A 22,529-nucleotide genomic window follows, 5' to 3' on the forward strand; every position below is an offset into this window, starting at 1 on the left:
ACCAGACCTAAATGATTCCTTAACATAACAGTCGCTTGCCTGCTTCTCTGCCGACATGAGTGCCTTATCTCTTTCCATGGTTTATTGCCGTAATCTTATATACCACCATACTAATTACACAGCGACAAAAAGACAACTGTAGTTCTTGCTGAAATGAACGTCATCGCCGGGGTAGACCGGCCGACATTGTTGAGACACTGCTCAGTAAGTGTCAAGTAGATTGGATTTTTCAATCTTTAAAATCATGACTTCTGCTTTTGCCAATTTTCATTTTCTTTGACACTAAAATGCCTTAAAACAGATTACCCCTAATTCTTTGTATGAAAATGCCTCGACCTAACCCCCCTAATTCTTTGTAAAACAGGTCCACACTTACGATTGATAACAATGGGTATTTTGCCAAACCATGGTGGTGAAAATGTTACAACAACTGCCACTCTGTAATTTGTGCTAGAGTGAATTAAGATAAGTGTGGACAAAAACATTTGGATCAGACTGACTTAATTTGGCAATGTTATCACGCATGGGGGTCTCTAGCTATGTACCATATCGCCAACTTTACAATTACCTAAGCTACTGATGATTAATGTGAAATACTGTCTATGTGTCCACTGTTCTGTGTATCTCTTCTAGCAGTCAAACAGTGGTGCAACTATTCTCATGCATACTCTTCCAAGTACATTTGATTGGGATGTTTAACGTTTTGTGTTTATTATATCAATCAAATGAGACTTTATCTATCTGTTATTCAATGGCTCAAAATTGATGAGGGTCAATTACAGATTTGTATAATCCTCTACAAGATTTACTCGCCAAACCAGAGAAACCATATAATTATTGTCTGTCTCAAGATATCTTTGCAAGAGCTTTTCAGACAAAACGTTGATTCATGAATGATGAAGATGTTTCATTATTTGCCTTTTATATATCTCTTTGAGAGGCACATATGTTACTTCATGCTTCAGCCAACTTACAGTTGTCTTTTTGTCGCTGTGTAATTAGTATGGTGGTATAAGATTACGGCAATAAACCAGTGGAAAGAGATAAGGCACTCATGTCGGCAGAGAAGCAGGCAAGCGACTGTTATGTTAAGGAATCATTTAGGTCTGGTATTTGTTATTCTTGTCTTTGAGAACTTGCCGCTCGCAAGCAATATTGTGAGGTACTAGTGTAGTTTTAGAAATAAAGTGTCTGATGTAATTAGTAATTGAGTAAGGTATCATTTAATCTCATCGTCTACTTTCCGTTGAGCATACTATTAAAGCTCTCGGAGTAAGAGAACTTGTCACCATCTTAGTTTTCTAAAATCAAAAGTTATATTTTTCTCCATAGAGCTAATACAGGGATTGCAGCCATTTTGAATTTCAAATATTGGTAAATGTTAAGTAATTTGTTTCTCTGGTTCCAAACTTTGTACGGTGATCCCTGACTTTTATTCTTGATTTGGTAAGAGAATGGTTGAAAGTTTCATTTAAGAAAGTTTGAGCGAAAGTTCAAAGTCTTTCAGGAATCTTGCCAGCGGTACCATGGTATTTAATTTACAGGTCCCCGGGGAATGATTGTATTCGATTATCATCAATTTGTCAGGTCAGTGTGTCATTGGCTAGTAAGACTTCATGTTGTAACAAAACAATTTTAAAACAGATCTACAATGAAACAACAACAGCAGTAACCATAAGAAGGAAACTTGCTAGCTGGCTCTTTACACTTTGCCTTCTGACTAAAGAGGAGGGGATATACCTTGTAGACGTGCTTTGTGTTTCAGGTTCTCTCAGGCTTTAAATACAGCTGATCGCCATGGTTGGTTAAATTTGTTCATTAATATGGCAATGCACAATATTTGCTTCTTCCGACAGGAATTCGGACAGCTTTTATCTTTGGGCAGTTGTCTTTATAACTGCAGCTTGTGTTCAGATTCGGCGATATGTTATTTGCATAATTTCAAATCGAACATCCGTAACAGAAAATTTCCCTGTTTGTGATTTGCCAATTTCAACATTTTTGGACAATGATTTCTTTTAACACACTAATGATTGAACTATGACGTCACTGAGGCATGAGCTTATTACCAGCACCGGTCATGTGATCGAGACCCCGTCAAGAAAACGTGCCATACCGTCTGTTTGCTACGCATGCACACAGCAGAGATGTGCTACCATTTTCCCCCGCACAAGCAATGCTGTATGCAAAGTGGAGACACCTGTAATAATGTGCACAGGTACTACTACAGTGAAACCTGTCTAAACCTAACCCTGTCTAAACTGGAAACCTGCCTAAACTGAACCCTTTTCCAAGTCCCATTCCAATAGAACTCCACGTTAAAAGGACCTCTACACACCAAAAACTCTCCAAACCGAACAATTTTCTAAGTCCCTGAAGGGTTCGGTTAATTACTGTAGTACTTAGATGAATTCAGAAACGGCAGTAACAAATGTTTCTCAACAAGCAGTTTCACTTGTTTTCTACTGATTAGGCCAAAAAAAAAAAAAAAAAAGAGATGTTTCTGGTCAGCGCGCGCGTCACTTGAACAACAGCGCGTCACCCTTTTTTTTCTGTTTGTGGCCGGCGGCCGTGGCTGACACCAAACCAAAATGGCTGAAGAGAAAGAAAAAATTCTGTGGGGGGCATGATCAGTGACTGCATGAACAGTATATATGTGACTATATTGATAAAACTATAAAACTGACCCCTCCCTCCCTTGAGGGAAAAAAAAATAAAAAAAAAAAATAAAAATAAAATGCGCGTCGCCGCACCATTTTTTAAAGAAAGACCTGACCAGAAACATTTCTTTTTTTTTTGGCCTTAACCAGTCATTTAGCAACCATGAGGATAATGGGAAACCCCATTTATACATCGTCGTACACCACGCCCTCTTCGGCGAGTCTTATCACCCGCTTGATTTTTGCGTAGGTCAGCGGAGCGGAAATTATCGCTCTGGCCTGCGAGAATGCATTTATAATGCTAGAAACAACACTGAACATCTAAGAATGCGTATCTCACTCGATGAGTCTTCGAACCTGATGGGACGTGCCGGCGACAGCGAATTTTTTTTGAAAAAGATAAATTTATTTCCACATAGTCACAAACAACAAATCTACATAACTGTGAATGCATTAAAATTACAATGCGTCTTGTCTGAAAACAAAAAAACAAATAATAAGCTGTTTAATTACAAAGATCATCATATGAATGCATTCATGATGCATTCTTCTCCTTCAAGTCTTACAAGGCTTGAAAACTTTGTGATAAAATCCTCAGTTTTGTTCATCATCTTATAAGTGAAATACGATGTATTCAACCATGAGGAGAGATAACATTTCAATTGCATGACATAGGATTGAAGGGAAACTTTAGTCCCATCAAGAGTAACCGAATTTCGAATATTCCAAACTGTATATTTTACTAAGGAAGTGATACAGTAAATAATGTCAGATGTTGCATTATTATCATTTTCGATTCCTGCAATTTCTAATCTTTTGATATTAATATTATTATCAAAGTTGTGTTTTCTGACAAAGAAAGAATACATTTCTGCCAGATTTCTTTAACATATTTACACTCAAATAAGATGTGTTCCAGTGTTTCTTCTTGGCCACAAATATGGCATTTCCCATCACTTAAATTGAAAGATTTGGCATAGCTTCCTGTGACTAGGCCTCGATGGAAAATCTTCCAATTTAATCATTTACTGAATTGCTGACAATTCCTGTTGACTGCATGCCATTTCTTTCAACTAATTTCCAATATAGTGACTTGGTTTCGACATCACTTTTTGTCAGACCATAATTCTCTAAGTCTAAAATATCATAGTTTTCTTCATTTTAGATGTTTGAGAGATGATTTGTTTCCAGGAATCTGGAATAGCATTGAGGAGTGTTTCATACTCTGTCTTGATTTCCTCTTGCACATGTCTATTTGTACCTCCTCTAATTTTTGCAATTATTTCCCATTGTTGAAGCCAGTCATTTCTGTCATCATTCCAGATGTCCTTAAGCCTTAAAATTCCACCTTTGACCATTTTTCATAAAAGAGGACACTTCCTTCATTCTTAATATTGTCATTATACCACAGAACTTCTCTAAGAATATTCTGTTTTGATGTTGGTAGATTCTTGTAAGTCTAAGTGACTTCCAGGTATTTAACATATCCTCATACACCATTTGGGTTCGTTTGTTGTTGACTTTGAAATTGAGATGGAGGTAGTGATAATCACTATTCAGTTTATTGTCATAATTCGCTATGAAATATTTTGATAAGCTGGCCCATTTAGGGGTCCCTTTATCTGGATTTTTCTCAAATAATTTCATAAGCCACTTTAATTGGAGTGCATTAATTTTTCTTCAATGTCGACAACTTTTTTGCCACAGTCATCATATCTTTGAATGAAAATGCCCCTTTTTATAACTTCTCGTTTGCCTCTCCAAATAAAATTCCATAATTTACTATTGGCTTCATTAATTTCCTTAGGTACGTGATCAAATGATGCCAGGTACCATAATTTTGATGCAGCCAGCATATTAGCTACTATTGCCCTGCCTTTAAACGACAGATTTCTAGTATTCCAGATCTTAAGACAATTCGTAAATTTTTCCATCACTATTTTCCAGTTTTCTCTAGATGTATTACTGTTTCCAAACCCAACTCCCAAGATCTGTATCAAGATCGCCGACAGCGAGTTTCCTCAATGATCAGCCACAAGAGCGCCACCCTCGGCTGAAAAATTTTTGAGGTTAATTTTCGTGTGTTATCGGCATAAGCACACACTTCTCACTTGGTCTAAAAACAAAACTAAATTGAGATCAAAAGATTGCATCCATAAATGCGAGCACCAAGGATTGATAACGGCGCTTTTACGACCCGCAAACTACATCGAAAGCCATTTCTCCAAGACGAAGTCGGGGGGGGGGGGGGGTGTTGAGACGTACGTAAAATTGATGTCAAAGTACCTTTATTTGAACATTTCTGATAATGACTGAGCTGGAGGTCCTCGAATTGACGACAACGGTACGAATCGGATTACCTAGCTCGTGAACATCGTTCGATTAATTCAACAAACACCATTACAGACAGATGGCGGATCGTCTGGCCAATACAATGAAAGCATTAAAAAAAGCTATTAAATGCAAATATTTTGTGTTTAATCGTAACCATTCGGTAAACGATCTGGATCTAACGAAAAGAACATGTCGGGTCGATATGTTTGATGTTCAATATTGTTTGCCCATTTTCAATCTTTTTCACGATATTGATGTTGTCAACTGTTAGCAATGGCTGTTTAAATTGTAAGCGATTTGATAAGCTGCGTGGCCGAGAACAGCCTAAGGGCAGTCAACTTGCCTCAGTAGCTTTGCTTTTTTCGGCAACAATTACTGGCTGGCGTAGCTACTCTGCGGGCCATTGCGTTCACCCCACGATCTACGCAACAGCCTGCCAGTGTATTGCTTAACTTTCCTTTTAATTTACTCTGTTTTGATATTTATTCGCCCACAGACTTTGGGCTAGTCTGTACTTATTGTGGAGCTTGTGAGTGCCAATATTGGGGCGAACTTGTATATTTCGTCTTTACATGTCCATCAGATCTTTCAGTTATTGTAATTTCTTACTCTTGTATGAGAGAGAATAGACTCAAGGCCATTTGTCAAGTGTATCAGTTCATTGAACTAATGTCTCTATAGAAAGAGCAATTAAATTTGAAACTCGATGAAAAGATCGAGAATGAAAGAGTCTTGATTAGAAACAAGAAGGAAATGACAGAAAATGGTCATATTGCCCATTTAGCGGGTTTTTTTTGAGCAACAGAGAACCTTGATCAAAGAGAGAGAGAGAGAGAGAGAGAGAGAGAGAGAGAGAGAGAGAGAGAGAGAGAGAGAGAGAGAGGTTTAATCCCTTTTTCTTTATATCTAATATTACATATTTTTACTGTTTCTCTTTATTTTCTCGTACTCTTGTAAACTACTTCTTCAGTTCCAGATACAGATAAGATGTACCCTTGGTTGCTATGCAATTACAAGTTTGGGAAAATAAACTAGCCAGGGAACAGTGAACTACTTAAGTAATTATTCCTGAGGTTCAATCAAAATAACTGAACCCCTCCCATCGCCCCCGAAATTGATGACCTCCTCCCTTTTACGATGACAAAACCTGCGTGACCCCCTAGTAATTCTTATAACCACATGGCACTGAAATGTCACGTCATATATCATTCACAAAATTTGCAATTTCCATTGGGCCATCGATGACTAATACTTAAGTCAGTTCAATTACTCTCGTACGTTGCTATTTGAACAGCTCTGCTTTAACGTCAGATATATTTTAGGCCTGCACCATTTTAAGTTTCATAGCCGTTTTTTATAGCAATCCATACAATATGTTGTATGTTTGAACGCGGCAAATATTTGGAATTCGTTTCCGTGGTGGATAAAGTCGAGTCATAAATCAAGATTATGGACAGAATAGTAACTAGGATAGGTATTTAGACTCTTTCAATTTTCCGAAAGGTTGCACTTATGTGTAATCATTTTGAAAGCAAAGATTTTGTGTTGATAAACATTATCTTCATTATCTTTTCCAGTAACGATGGAGTTTATGGTTGAAAAACAAAGCGGCTATTTTGAGTTTTAATTTTTGGAGGTGCATAATTTAACGTTGAACAAATTGTAAAATGTTCATTTTGGTTATTACATGGTGACGTAATGAACTTGTAATTTTCTAAATAAGAAAGCGTTCAGTTATTATGGCCGAGAGTGGGCCGGCAAATTCTTCCTGTGCTTAAGTCATAATAAAGGAACCCCCACTCATTGCCCCCCAAATTGATGACCTCCCCCCTTTTAAGAGGACAAAATTTCATAACCCCCCCTATTCCTTGAGTAAGTATTGATCCAGTTTAGAATGATAACACTGGCCATTACCGGGGCACAGATACAATAGATAACATAAGCTTTTCCCGAGATCCTGTTCTTCTTCCAGAACTTGCAACTGTATACTGTGTCTCGGAAGGTTAAAAAAGTTCTTCATCATTTGTGCTGCTGCCAATTTCATGGATTACATCATCATCATCCTCATCCTCGGCAAAAAGCTCTGAGTTTGTCACTGTCACTATCTGTATTTTGAACAGTTTCCAAATAATTTATGATCTTTCTCTGGGTTTCAATGTTTTCTGTTCTCTCCTGAGTACATCACAGGTAACTGCTTTGACTTTGCCTCTTTTGTTCCCTCTGGTTGACAGATTGTGATGAATTAAGTATTTGTTTAGACTGGCCCCAATCGATTGGCTTTTCTCGGCAGCAGTTACTGGCTGGTGTGGGCCATCACGTTCACTCCACGATCTATTCGACAGCTTACTTCTAACGTGGTAGTCTACTGTTCTGTTTTTGGACCACACATCCTTGTATTTGTGTTTATATACGTCTACCAGCTGGTTGATTGAGAACTCTGTAACATTCAACCACATTTCCACCGGACCTCACCTCCAAGAGAAATTGTGCATTCTCACATACATGCATTTTTTTTAAGGGAAAATGTTGCTTTTGGAATTCCCTCAGATCACCAAAAATCCCGGGATACAAGGTCATGAAGGGATCAAATAGCCAATTTACAGGCCTATAAGTATACCCACTGCTCCGGGGAGGGGAATCAAAGTGAGCTACGGTAAAAGTGCTTGATCAAAGACATACTCCCTAGCTGAATACTCTGGAAACAGTACCATAATGCTAGCTGAGGGCTAAGGATACCTTACTGTATAGTATATACACATATTTCATATTCATTTTATGGTACAAAAAGGTATATTTATGTATTTCTTCCTTATTGCTAATTGATATAAAGAACAAAGTCATTGAAACTTTTCATTTATATTCCAACCTTTGTGTTTATTTATCCAGATAAGTTTTGTACATCTCTTTCTTGAAAATTGGTCAGATATCAACAGTAGTGCTATGCAACAGCACAGGGGGAACATTTGAATGTAAGCCAGTTTCATTTTAACATATAGCTTGCACCTAATCATTGCCTTACCTCAGCCAATGGCTGATAGGAATTGTTCATTGCGCTCAGCGAGCTAAACTTACAAGAAGACAAGCTTAAGCCTGTTGTAGAGTTGCCACGGCAAGATGTTCATGTGACAGATAATACATATACTTTTATTCAGATTTACTTCAATTCAGAGAATAAAATCATGTAGAGAATCATTTTTCTTTCCAAGAATATTTTTGAAAACTGAAACTGCTTTTTGACGGAATGTATACTTATGGCAATCATGTGACTCCCCCTCTGTGCTGTTTGAAAAATACATGACCCCCTTTGCAGTTCTCAAATTTAAGGTGACCCCCGGATTTTGTCGGCCCACCACATGCCGTACTAACTGAACGCTCCCTAAACGTATACTCCATCATAATTGAATTCAAAGAACACAATGAAAAGGTTGCAAGGTATACAGTATAAATTGTCTGTACATTAATTTGTCTGACTTATGATATTTCCAGTAATATTTCTAATAATACTAATAATATTTATAACAATAAATACAAATATAATGCTTGCAGTTTGACAAAGAGAATCTGTCAACCATTAATCTAAGTAAGACTGCGTACACTGTGTCAGGCATTAATCAATAGTACATTAGGGAGTCATTACAGTAAAGTTAGGGATACACTACGTATCCACCAGGGAAACCCTTTCAGCTCATATCTAAACGTTTCTTTTAAACCACTGATTTCACTGTATGTAACCAACTTCAAAAATGTTATAAAGTCGCTATCTTTATTTGGTCTGTCTGTGAGAAAATCTGAACTATATTCATCTGCTTTGTCGAACACTTTTTGTGCATATTTCAATTTCAGATATGATATCGATGTATAGATATTTTCGCCGAATATTAAGCAGCTTTATACAGATAAAAAAAATCACGTTCGTAGTTTACAAGAAATTGAACCATTTTGTATCAGTTTTGCCAGAGTCAAGTAAACCAAATGATAAATACACAAAATAAATGATACATTTATTACATCTAATATGCAAAACTATATTTTACGCCTTTAATATAGTGCGCATGATACAATAATCATGATTGGAGGAAAGTACAATATCGATGTTCTGCCTATCCTCGGATGTTATTGGAGAAGACTAAACCTTTTTTTACCGACATGAAGACATCCTAACTTGATGTAAAGTTTGTTTTTCCTCGCTGGAATTCCTGTTCGGTGAAGTAATCGCAAAGAATCCTCTTCATCAACTTCAGTGTGGAAGGAGAGAGAAAGACATGATTCAGTGGGGTTAGAACACACTCACATCAATTTTAATCATTAGAAATGCAGGTGACACGGAATGCGCAGTGCAGTAATGTTTTGGGAGTGTCGAAATCTTTGATTATACCTTTCTTTAATCCAAACGAATGAAACTATGCTTCAGAGTGAATATCTACTAAGAAAAACGTTTGTGGAGGATACGGATAATAGCTTTACATATCCGAGACACACTGATTGCATCCAAGTGTTTATGACAAAACTAAATGGTCTATGCAAACAGTCAGAGCCGGATATTTCAAGGAATATTAGCCTCAACTTTTTGTTATATTTTCAATGACTTAGCTGAGGAAGTGGATTTTTCATCATCATCATCATCATCATCATCATCATCATCATCATCTTCTTCTTCTTCTTCTTCCAAATTTAAGTTGAATTCAAAGTATTGGCCTTTCAAATACAATGCATCGTATACAACATGTAATGTAAATGAATTACAGTGAGGAGTGAACTACAGTTTCACAATATAATATTAGAAATTACACGCATACATACATACATACAGGTTGTGTTGGTCAATTGAACACTATATTATGTTGTCATAATTCTTGGGAGAAGTACAAGAAACTGTATTTCACGAACACAAAATATAATGGAAAGTACATGGCAAGTTACGGCTAATGTACCTTTGAAGTTGGCCTGCCCTTGAGCTATCGACACTCTTAATTTGTTTGAATTGAAGAAATGCATTAACAGCTGTCAAATATAATGTAAAAGGGTCACGAATGACGTTTGCTTCAAGAACACCACCATAATGATTAAATGCTCTGCTGTATGTTGAAACCATTAATCCGATAAAACATGCCTCTCATAAACGAACTGACCAAATAATTAAGACATGAACCATTAAGTATCAGATGAGGCGATCAGACCATTATAATAATTGATTTTATAGTTGAAATAAAGGTCACTTCATGGATACACTTTGGAGATCCACTTGCAAGATTTATAAATGTGTGTGTTTGGTTTTGTGTTTGATCAAGTAACAACTGTGCATGCAGATCATTACTCACCATGTCATACTCTGCTGTCTGGATGGCTGCACTCTGATCATCGAGCTGGAATATAGAAACATGCCTTGCATTTAGAACAAAATATCAGATATTTAGTGCCGTTAAGAAATATCGACAACATGCAACGCAGTAAACATGTGAGGGTTGTATGAAAAGTTTTGAGCCTAACTATGAAGGAGCGATGCCAGATCAATGAAGCTTGATTTGCATTTATTTCAACTCTTCATACTTATGACCGACTGGTTTATTTTAAGTTCACTGTGTATTTGACTGCTAATACAAGACTTAAGGGAGGCTATCAAAAAAAAAGAGGAAGAAAGTTGAGAAAAAGGTGTCTCGTTCCATCAGGCCAATGCTCCACCCCACAAGTCAGCCATTGCCATGGCAACAGTGCGTGACTGCGGCTTCAAACTCCCATCATACTCTTATGACCTAGCACCCTCAGACTTTCATCTCTTCCCCAACTTGAAGAAACAGTTAGCAGGAAAGCATTTCGACGATGACGATGACGTCATATCCGCCGTTCAGGACTTTTTTGACCACCAACATGAAACTTTCTACAAAGCAGGGATCCAAGCGCTGCAGCACCGCTGGGAGAAGTGTGTGGACCGCAAGGGGGACTATGTTGAAAAATAAATAGCATAGAAACTCATTCCAGTAGGACTTCATAGTTAGGCTCACAACTTTACATCCAACCCTCGTACTGTAGGAAAAGTGGAGTACTTTTAGTAAGTTAATTGTGTTTTAGCTATACCACGATCACTCTACAAACCAGGGCTAGACGTTCTCCAGACTGCCGAAGCCATAAGAAGCCATAAATACTTTTCTGAAACAGGTTTAGTATGCCCTTAAATGGACATACTATGACCAAGCTAAAGTACCGTCAAATGCAATACATATTTAGCGAAAATTGCGAACTAAACGTCAAAGGGTGGTGACCTAGAGGCTCAAGCATAGTGTCATGTCATTGAGTAAGGCACCTTACTCCTTCCCGCTTTCCTTCGATAGAAGGTGTTCGTACCTTACTCAGTGATTGGTCTTTCAATCGTTCGGTGATTGAGTAAATAAATAAATAAATGAATGAATAAAAAAACAAGTGAACAAAAAAATAGAACAAAAAAACGAAACAACAAGTCAATTCCACCCTCGAAGAAAATTCATCGACCTCTTTGGCAGATAAGCTAGTCGAACACTGTACATGAAGCATTATAGGGCCATCGCAGTTCAATAACGACCTACTGGTAAAGCGGAAGTTATAAAGATGCACCATCGAACTGCAAACGATCATAAAATTTTCCCTTCCCCTGTTTAACGACAGAGAGCAAGTAATAATTATTAGAAAGTGGTTCAACTTCCTTAGTGATCCTTAAGTCGAACGACCTCAATACACACTTTTAATAAAAGACATTTTATGTCCAGTCTGGACATAAAGTATGGTTTGAAAACGCCACTCTGTTTGAACCAGTAAAAGTGAAATTCCATGGAGCATTTTAATGTTGACTACGGGAATGGTTAGTATTTGTTCTGTAGTTAAAACGACAACATGAACGACGACAACAAGTGTTTTGATAGAATGGTAACATCTGAAAATACTGATCTTGATAACCTCGGTGACGATCACGTGATTATCGGTTGGCATCGAGCAAAAAATATTGGATTCACTTTTATTGAATTATGCACTCCCCTTTTTGACCACGCTTTACAGGGACCGTAACAACAGACAGTACTTTTGATAATATTTGTATTGCTGTTGTATCAGCCTTACAAACAGCGCATAGTTTACATTATCGTTGGTAAATAAACACCAGTCCACACTGAAATTTTGTCGTCAATCATGACATTAGGCATTACACGTGTATGCCAGAGCTATGTTGATGATCAAGTATTAAAACGTGATTTTGCAAAAAAAGGGGAAAAAGCACTGCGTTTTAGAAACGCAGCAAAGTATGGAAAATAAAACGAAGTTTACAGATTCGTTTTAAAACCTGTAAGTATTTGCTAACCTGATTGTCACAGCATAGAGCGGCACATTGGCGTTTACATTTCCCTAAGAGAAATTTGCAGGTGACCATCACAAGTTCTAAGATGTTATACGGTGGTGGCAAAGAAAAGCGTTGTCTTGCTGAGTCAATCATCAGCGTCGTGTAGGCAAACGTCCATTCTGCATCCAGGTTGTCCTTGTAGGTGGAGGAAAAAGAAATTCGCGTTTGTTACTTACTCGTACATGCCATAAAAATGCTTACATATGCACCCTTGTGTCTATCTGTACTTTCATTGCATCTATTGTGTTAGATATAATTTATTTCATAGTGCTCCCTCACGTATGTTTATTAGCTGGGTACGATCTTAAGGAGTTGTTTTGTTACAAATATCACGTATTTCCATCTTCAGTTTGTCAAATACAAGTGTATACTGATAAAAAGACATTCGAAAATGACACTTTCTTAACAGAAATAAGTACGCGTTTTTATGAGAGGCCATTTCTTTTAAATGTATGTGTACACAATTTAGAATTCATCGATACTACCATAAATTCTTCAGACAAAACTATTATATGCCAGCATTTGAAAGGTACTCTTGTATCTCCCTGTCAGAATATGCATTATATTTCGTTATGTAATACAATATGATCAAATGTGAATTATAGATGGCCAGTTTACGCTATAGAGAACAGTTTTCATGTGGATGTCGAAATGGTACCCATTTCTTACTGAAGATACCTGTACTGTCCATATCTGGTTCTAATTTTGTTCTTATACGTACTTATTATGCATGCCCTTACCTGTATTCGTGCATATGTACTTGAAAGCATAGCGATGAATATGTTCAGTAAAGTCAAAACTACAACGCCGCAGTAAAGGAAATACATGTATTGTCCAAAGTTGGAAGTGATGGCCTCGGACGTAGGGGTGGAGTACATGCAGTGGGAAGTTTGGTTCAGGTCAGAGGTTGAATTCGGAGAGCAGGTGCTGACGGGTGTTGCTAGATACTCAATGTTGTGAACGCCGAAGACAGACCACAGCAGACTCCACAGTGTTTGAGTGAATCTTATCGAAAAAATACGGACAGAGACAACAGAGACACTATTGTTATACAGCCTACGAGAGCAAACGACTATTTGTGAGACTAAAACAGAGGAGCAAGGTTGATACGAAAAGCTGCCATGGTAACCGAAACTGACACGGCAGATGTCAGTCAAGATGGACGACTCGCTACTCAAAACTTGCAAAACTTTGCCAAGAAGTGTTGTTTTTGATTTCATGTGTTTTAGAATAGTTACATAAATTGAGTAGTAATGACTTAAATGTTTCACGGCACATAAAACATATTGTTGTCCCAAGGCAAGGAACTGTTATCTATACTGTATTTATGGGCAAATATGGCACAGACTGACCAAACGAAATATCAATTTATGACAAAGTAAGTACCAAAAGTACGAACACGAGCACAATTTTTATTTCACGTGTATGTAAGTAATCACATGATCTGGTAATGTATTACCTTGAATGAAAGTGATTATTGGACCAGTTTAATGTCATACTTCAAAGGGACTCTCTTTGTCGATAAGACGCATTTGCCAGCCTAAGAATTACGGATCAATTATGGGTGAAAGTCTGATCGATAGTGTTTTTGTTCATATTGATGTAATATTATAGACAATTATGATACACCTCCGTCTGTAACCTATGGAGTTTTGTCGTAAAGTACGTTTCGGTATCAGAGGACGCGGAGTCTAGTAACTTTGACGCGGAGAATAATACCTTTAGGTTTTATTTTACGCTATGCGACTTTTGACCTCAGAAAACCTTTACGTCAACGCGAGGAGAAACAAGAAAAGATGTGTATTTTTTTTACAAAAAAGCATCTTCGAAACATTTAGTACTTCGCACAGTAAATAATGGTCATTCCGAAACCTGTGAATTTGAGTGTAATTGTGCAGCTGACCTACAATTTCTACCACGTGCACTGCGCAGCGCGGGTTGAAATTTCGTTCTGTGCAGTTGCTGAACGCGTTCCCAGTCCGCTCGCGATTGCTCAGTGCAGTGAGTGACAGGCATCCTAAAATTGGACTAAAAAGTTGTATAATAATAAGGTTATTCACAAAATACCGAGATTTTATCCTCGTACATCGTAGCCGGGTACGCGTCTCGGGCAATACCTCCGCTGCTCGATGTACTCAGACATAAATCCCCGGCATAAATCCCGTTATTTTGTAAATAACCTTACATTGTCCAGCATAGTTTCTGCACTCATTGGGACGTTTTGGTTTTGATTGAATAAGACTTATGTCACATTAACATTGGCAGTATGATTCTCACTATCAGTTTTGTTCAATGATGCAGATTTGGTTATCAGAAAAAAATAGATATATGTCCATGTGACACAGTATGTAAAATGAATTCAACTACGAAGACATCATAACTTAAAAACACTTAATTGCATGGTCGTGTTTCAGTACAGCATCCGTATGCACCGAAGTTGCTGACCGCCGAGCGATATTTCAATTTTCAGCCATCTGGCTCGACAGCTGCCTGGCTCTAAGCCAGCATATATGACAGCAAAAACTAATACACGAGTGTAAACTCTTCAGTAAGTTTATATTGACACAAAATTTTGAACTTTCAGTTATCAGGACAATAGAGTAAACTCGTACAAGATTGATTTTTCAGAAGAGAATATTTTTCTATGTTGTGAGACATCGGTTTCCTCTCCAATTTCCATTTAAATTTTCCTTGTGCTTTCTCTGTCACGCTGTGTACAGTGCCTATTCCTAAATTACTATACATCTTTACAGACTTTCACTATGTGCCACTCCGGTAATTGCCAAATCATCTAACTATACGCAGTCGGGGATATTGGAAACGGTTAGTGATATCGCTAGGCAATGTGCAATTTTGGCGAGTTTGTGATTTAGATGTCGCCATTGTTAATCTGTCTAAATGTTTCATCCGTGTTAAAATGTTCGATGAAGTCGATATTCACCGCACGCATGATAATTAAGTATGGTTACTTTAATGCGCTGCATCTTACCGCTTGGCGGGTAAATACATTTTCTCTTCGAAAAGGCGATCAACATAGACATATTTCATGATATGAAATACCCCTCTATTTCAGTTGACTGAAGTTGCATATCCCTGAGCAAACGCATATACTTAGGCATAAAACTTTACTCCGTCGCTTAATTTATCAACATCTTCGAAAAAGGCAATAAATGTGCTGAAAAAGATAAACTGTTACTGCAAATCACTCTTTAGTGAAAACTGATGCTTCTCCAAGAATATCACAAACGGAATATCTGATTAGTTCAAAATACCTGTCAGAATCGGTTGTAGAGTTTCCATCGAGATACAGGCAATAAAAGGCCAAGGTATATGATGTCTGAAACGCGGCCAAAACGGTCAAAAAGCAAAGAATATCCTTCATCACTCCTTTGAAACTGATCAGCATCGGGCCCAACGACGAGCTCAACTGCAAGTAAGGGACGATTGTCAGGAATGACGTCATCAGTGTACAGCTGCATGTACATCGGTAGAAGGCATGGAAAAGTGCTTCAGTGTCTGGAGTCGTTGATAAGTTAGTGTAGAGGATATGAAGAAGAAACTGGGAGAGAAATAACACGCAAAGCAATGCATTCTGAATACCAATAGTTGTCGAGGTTAGGCTTCGAGTCATCAGAGTTTTGGCGTCGGATAGTACAGCTAATAGCATACCAATAACATAGCACCACAAGTACGTATAATTGAAGTAAGAAACTAGCTCTGAAGACATGTCCCTCCCGTTGAAGGCGCTTGGTAGAGTTTGAATCAAAAACCACAGGTACATACAATTGAAGACAGTGTGTGAGAGCAGGGACATGAACATTCGGTTGACCGGGTTTTTAAGATTCTGGGAGAGACGACTACACGGCACCAACAAATACCAAACGGCTAGTACCGGCTGGAACAATCCAAACACGACCAACATGAAGATGATTAAGCCGAGTATTTCAACTGCGTTTTCGCCTTTAAACGTCTTCAGTTGACCGCTGTACCACATTAATACCAATTCTTTTTGGCATCTTGAATAGGAGACAAACTGAAGAAAAAATGTCGAAAAAAGAATGTTTATATATATATTTATTTAAAAACAGAATCGAAAACAGATATAGGCATTTTTAAACTTGACACACACACAAACACACACACACACACACACACACACACACACACACACACACACACACACACACACACACACACACACACACACACACACACATATATATATATATATATATATATATATATATACTAATAATAAAATCAAACAACCATCTGATTGTCTCTACACTGCAATTATTTTCGGCTAGGATAAATGACCCATGCAGGACTTGAACCCACGTCTCTCGAAATCAGTACGGATGCTCTACCAACTGAGCTAACGGATCAGTTCAAGTTGGTTTGACGTGCGCCGTCCTCTTGGCCCTTTTTCTTCCCCGAAAGAGACCTCAGATTTACACTGCTTATTCTTCCGAAGGAGTTGTTTTAAGGAACCGCAAATTTGTAATCTGAAATGTTTCTGTAATATGACAGGTTCCCCAGTGTTGTGTAGCGTGGAAATGTATTGTACAAACTAATGAGAAAAATCACACAACTACATCTGATTGTCTCTACACTGCAAATTTTTGGGGCTTTTGGGGCTTGAAAAAATGACCCGTGTAAGACTAAAACTCACGTCCCCCGAATTCAGTTCGGATGCGCTACCAACTGAGATAACGGATCAGTTCAAGTTGGTTTGACGTGCGCCGTCCTGTCAGATGTAGTTGTATGATTTTTCTCATTATCTTTGTGGTTCGTGAAATACAGTATTTTTTCTACTCTAAACCCTATGTCTAATCGCCCAGTATTCAATTAATCAACACAGCGTGTGGGTGTTTAACGTCCGATTTTATGGTTGGACACTGAATTTAAGTTCAGACTTAAAATCATTTGTCAACAATTGTCCCAACATTTTACACAATGTTAATAGGCCATAACTCACACCAGAAATTTGCATAGTGCCTTTGTTTTTATTTGTTTATTTTGCACAAATAATAAACAAAAAGTATAAACTAACACACAAATGAACAATAACAAATATAAAACACTCAAGACCATGAGCTGTTTTTGTATCACAGGAAAGTCTTAAGACTTCATTTCTACTGCAGTCCAAAAGAATACACTAGCAAAAATGACTGTGAACAAAACATGTGCAAACTTGACAGTCAAGGAAGGTACAAAAACACATTTAAAAACTTGTGAATACAAGTAAAACACCAAAACTCGGGATGAGAAACACGTATAAACTCTAACAGCAGTATGTTTTCAATAGTATTTTCAAATGCACTTTGAAGTTGATCATTACTTCAGCGCAGCAGTAATATTTTCACTTACCCTCTTTGCATTACTGTTGATGGCGATGTCAAAAACAGGAAAATATGACGGCGACGTTACTTTTGAGTAACAGCTTCTGTTCCTACCGCGCAGAAGGGTCAGCACTTCGTTTGATGTCTCACGTGTGTCACATCGTGCGATGATATCGATGGCAAAGTCCTCTAACTTGGTCTTTATGGAGCATATTTCACCCTGAATAGAGAGAAAGAATTACATGACAAGTACCTGAAATCGTAGGTGTTAAGCGTCCCCACGTCTCTACGTATACAAATCTAGTTTTGCTCACTCAGTCTTTGGTAAGTCACCTTCGATTGACTAAAATAAAGAGAGAAAACAAATTGAAATGCATCAAAGTTCCGATACATCTTCGGCAGAAACAGACACATACCAGAAAAACATCACTTTCCTTTTCAGTGAACTTTAAATTCGAATGATTTAGCAAAAATTGAACGAGTGAAACCAAACATTGGCAAGCTAGCGATGTTTCGCCCGTTCTTCCTTTCGTTCTTTCCTCTTTTCCTTTCCACCCTCAGGCCCCCCCGCCCCTAGCAAGCCACCCAGCCATTTCGTCATTTATCCATGAAAGACCAATGGGCTTCTTTTCTTTGTAATCAGATGACGTCAAGATATCTCTGGATTCAATAACATGCTACTGCATCAGAATGATATTAATTGATAATACAATAGGCAATATAGTATGTAAAAGGCAGTACAGTGTTTCCTTCATGTCAAATACATGTATCCCGCCATTTAAAAACCTGGTAGCACTACAAAATACAAACAAACAAACAAACAAACAAACAAACAAACAAACAAACAAACAAACAAACAAACAAACAGAACATTGAACGAATATCCACATAGAGAACAATCAGTGTGTTCTTGACTAGTGGATGACGCGATGCACGTACGCTCTTTGTCCATCTACTTGGGGTTCATTTTGCAAATTACTTCCATGGATGTAGCAAAATTTGAGTGTTCAAACTTGCGAATTCAGATTTTATTCGAGATTAATAACTATAACAATCATCCTGCACAAAGTACATATTGTTTATTCTTCCATGACTTTAACGTCTTATCGGGATCGTTTCTCAGTACAGTCTCACGAAGACCTCGAGTTCATTGCAACTACAAGATTTTTTTTCTTAAACAAGGCATCTCAAAAAAGCATGCATAACACAAGTGAGTTCTTTATAGATTCGGTGTCAATTTAAATGTGTGTCTGTTTTATGTGTAAATTAACTTGCCCTCTCTGTGTTTAATTGTCAGTGTCGCATTTGATACTCCGACTAGTTAATGGAGTCATCAGCAGCCTTATTGTAAGATGTTTCGAAAGTCCTAAAAATGAGTTATTCTAGTAAGAGTAACAATTTACAGGAAACAGTAACAATTTACAGGAATTAATTTTAGTTTGATAGTAAAATTAAGAAGCTAAAATGCAAAAAGTCATGAAAACGATGCCGCAACCATTTTAATGATCTCAGGAGACGCGTTTGGAAAATGCACGAGAAAACGTACGAAATAATTACCAACGATAGTTCCCTTACCATGTGGCAGTGTTTGAGGTAAATCTTCTTTGAGAGAGACTCCACCTCTTCGATCAGCTCTAGTGTCTTACACAGTGGATCGACACTCGTCAATGCTATATATGATGGGCTGGTGAGAGATCTATACAAATGCAATATTTCCACTTGTCTTCTGAAAAGATTTTTACCTTTTTTAAATGGAGACGTATGAAAGTTTATGTTTGAGTTGTAAGAAAAAGGGAAAAAAGAGTATAGTTTTAAAATTCGTCATATATATATATATATATATATATATATATATATATATATATATATATATATATATATATATATATATATATATATATATGCAAGGGGGTGTTAAGTCAGTACCTTCATGATAAACAGTCTTTGTTAAAGTTTGTATTTGATTATTCATGAGTCTTTTATAAAGAAGTGAATGTACCATAAAATCTACTACCCTTACTAGCGAGTCATTTCATTTAACATTTGAACACGTGTTGATTTCTAAGGTGCAATTTATTGTGGCAACTAATGGAATTATGACTATCCATTTAATAATGACCTATAATTGTATTGTGACATTATAATTTTGATAAATTATCACACGACTTATTCAGCGAGATTTATGATGAATTAAGTAGATTTTCATTCATAGTGCTTTTCCTGCAAATAGGAAAATAGGACTAAAATACTTGACAAAATATTTTCGGTGACACTGACCTTGATGTAAGAGGTCCTTGCTCAGTGGGCGTGCTCCGTTGTCAAGCAACAATTTCACCATCAGAAAGTTGTCATGGCTGGCTGCCAGCTGTAGTGCTGTGTACGGTAGATCATCCATTTGGTACACTTTGTTTACATCGATGTCTGGAGTTTTCTTTAAGGGCATAAATATAAACACGATAAATCAGCAAGTGACATTAACAATATAGCCCGTTTTTCTTTCCGTCCTCAGCAGATGAGACATGTTTGCAAATGTTAATTAAAAAATTGCAATATCATCGATATCAGTTGAAGTTAATGCAACAGCTTCCAGTTTGTTGCGGCAGGACTTCAATTACACGATAGCCTTCAAACATTAGTCGATGAATTTTACATCAACGGTCAAATTTTACACAGTTTATACATTTTGTTTTCATATATCGGTGATTGATCATTTAAAACAGGGCCTAAACGATCTCCAAAGCACATTCCAACAACGATTTCATGAAGAGAGCGATTGTTTTAGGCGATATTCATAGATTTCTAGGAAGGGAAACCAAGGTAGAATGTCGCCATATTGTATACGGACTGGATGTGTCCGTCTGTGTTCAGCCAGAAGAATGAAACGTACAACCTGTAAATTTAAAACATTTAGAATAATTTTCTGTCACAATATATGCGATTGTAGTGACAATACAACTATGTATCTCTGGCACAAATAACGTTGTCAGTTTTATCTGAGGAAAAAAAGGTCTTGTAATCGCCTGCTTTTTATTGATCTGGCATACCATTTGCTCAGTGCGTCTACTTCATCGTAGCACTGCTTTCTCATTTATGCGTAAATCACTCATACATGACATGCCGTTGTAAATCTCTTTGCTTCATTTACCGTCATAAACCCACATATCAGATAATTTGACGCCTTTAATCAGTGCGATTTTATCCCTCATATCAAGATTTGTGATGTTTCAAGCATCAGGCTCGCGTCCCTTGTGAACAAATTCCTTCCATTCATTACATGCTCTCCATTAAAACCTACAAATCTATGGCATCTCATGGGACGCAATTCTCGGTGAAAGTAGCAGTTTTATCCACGTTTTGTGTTCATGCTTTTGACATGGGAAGCACATCCTCATATTGGTCCTGTTATGCCTTACATACACATCACACAAATAATTCACAATGATTTATATAGGTTTCATTTGTTTCTCTGCCAGTAAATAAAGACCATTATAGTAATACTATGCTGTCATCACAACAATTTAATTTCTTTCCGAAACATTTGATTGAACGTCAATCCAGTGTCATAGATTAACGCCTGTGGCGCGCTCAAAGCAGCGATTTTGTCATATTTACTCGGTGCATTTCGCTAATGGCACGTCTGTTGTCGTCTACACGTCATCCAGTACCCTTAAAGATATTCAATCATCTGAACGCTTGCATCGACATTAAATTAACAGCCGATGGCTAATTCTAATGACAGACAAAAATCATCAGGACTGTATATTTTCTTATCTCTTACTAACTGATCATGAGGTGATCGGTATTAAGGAGATGGTTAACTTAGGTCGATTATTTGCTGTCAGCGCGCTAGTTTATCAATGGTTTTTGAACTTCACTGAATTATGGATTACTGTGATCTAGATTATACAAATGTTCTTTGATATCGCAATAGGCAGATATTTAATTATCGCAAGAGGCAGATATACCCTATATTACATTTCGCTTTCACATTCCATACAAATGCAGAACATATTCCCAAACTCACACAAGCAAGAAGAATTCAACACGATTTACCTTCAAAAATTCATCAACTCTATCAACATCTCCGTCTTTCACCATTTGAAAAAACACATCTTCTACACTAACAACACTTCCTGCGTTGTCTATGCGTTCTTCGTAGCTTGGCCCGAGGCCGAAGGCAAGCCGTATCTTTTCTCGTGTCATGTAGTAGATCGTGTAGATGCGAAACGGATGCACTGAATGTGAGTGTAATTTCTTAACCCTGATTTCAGAGTGTTACACAACAAGAACGCAATATTAACTCGACATAAATTAGCATTGTCAAAAAAGAGTGTTATAGACCCCCTAAGTGGCGAGTCATGAAACAAATCTTCTGTTTACCCCAAGTGTGTGTACATGTCGCCCACTACTAACAATGGTTGCGTCTGCGAATGTGACAAAATTAAAAGTGTTTGATGTAAGCTACAGACAGGCAATTGAAAAGGAATGTAAATTTGCTATATAATAATGATTCTTCCGAGCATTCATATCTTTACAACCAAAAATGGGACAGAACAATAGAAGCTAGCTCTATGAATAGCCATGAGGCCTCTCCTATACTCAACTTGTAATTTGTTACATTTATTGTTTACAGCCCACTTTTAAATTTGTACATACGACAATGTTTTGCATGCCATATGTTCATAATTTGTTATTTGCTTGTACGTGTCATGTTTACATGCGATGAGCGATAATTCAAGCAACTACGTCCCAGTTTACCCGGATTTCCATTACAGGAATGCATCATAAACACACGCCGCATAACAACATTGAATGAACATATGTCTGTCTGTC

General features: G+C 37.4%; 1 protein-coding gene across 1 annotated transcript; it reads right to left on the reverse strand.

Annotated features, from left to right (window-relative positions):
• Positions 1–7,841: 7,841 nt before the first annotated feature.
• Positions 7,842–22,004, reverse strand: LOC139134663 (short transient receptor potential channel 7-like). The gene is made up of 9 exons (XM_070701630.1): positions 21,750–22,004; positions 19,974–20,127; positions 19,272–19,438; positions 17,725–17,916; positions 15,627–16,387; positions 13,095–13,359; positions 12,316–12,489; positions 10,313–10,357; positions 7,842–9,229 (listed from the first exon to the last, which is right to left on the reverse strand). The coding sequence occupies exons 1-9, from the start codon at positions 21,897–21,899 to the stop codon at positions 9,152–9,154; spliced, it is 1,986 nt and encodes a 661-aa protein (XP_070557731.1). The 5' UTR covers positions 21,900–22,004; the 3' UTR covers positions 7,842–9,151.
• Positions 22,005–22,529: the final 525 nt, after the last annotated feature.

This window comes from Ptychodera flava, chromosome 6 (assembly GCF_041260155.1).
Source record: "Ptychodera flava strain L36383 chromosome 6, AS_Pfla_20210202, whole genome shotgun sequence".
NCBI lineage: Eukaryota > Metazoa > Hemichordata > Enteropneusta > Ptychoderidae > Ptychodera > Ptychodera flava.

Bases quoted from the DNA above. Each gene is read 5' to 3' on its own strand.
- LOC139134663 (XM_070701630.1), bottom strand. From the start codon at position 21,899: ATGACACGAGAAAAGATACGGCTTGCCTTCGGCCTCGGGCCAAGCTAC. The intron at 19,439-19,973 runs GTCAGTGTCACC...CATTTAAAAAAG, and splicing joins CAAGGACCTCTTACATCAAG to GTAAAAATCTTTTCAGAAGA. The intron at 10,358-12,315 runs GTTAGCAAATAC...TCTATATTCCAG, and splicing joins CTCTATGCTGTGACAATCAG to CTCGATGATCAGAGTGCAGC.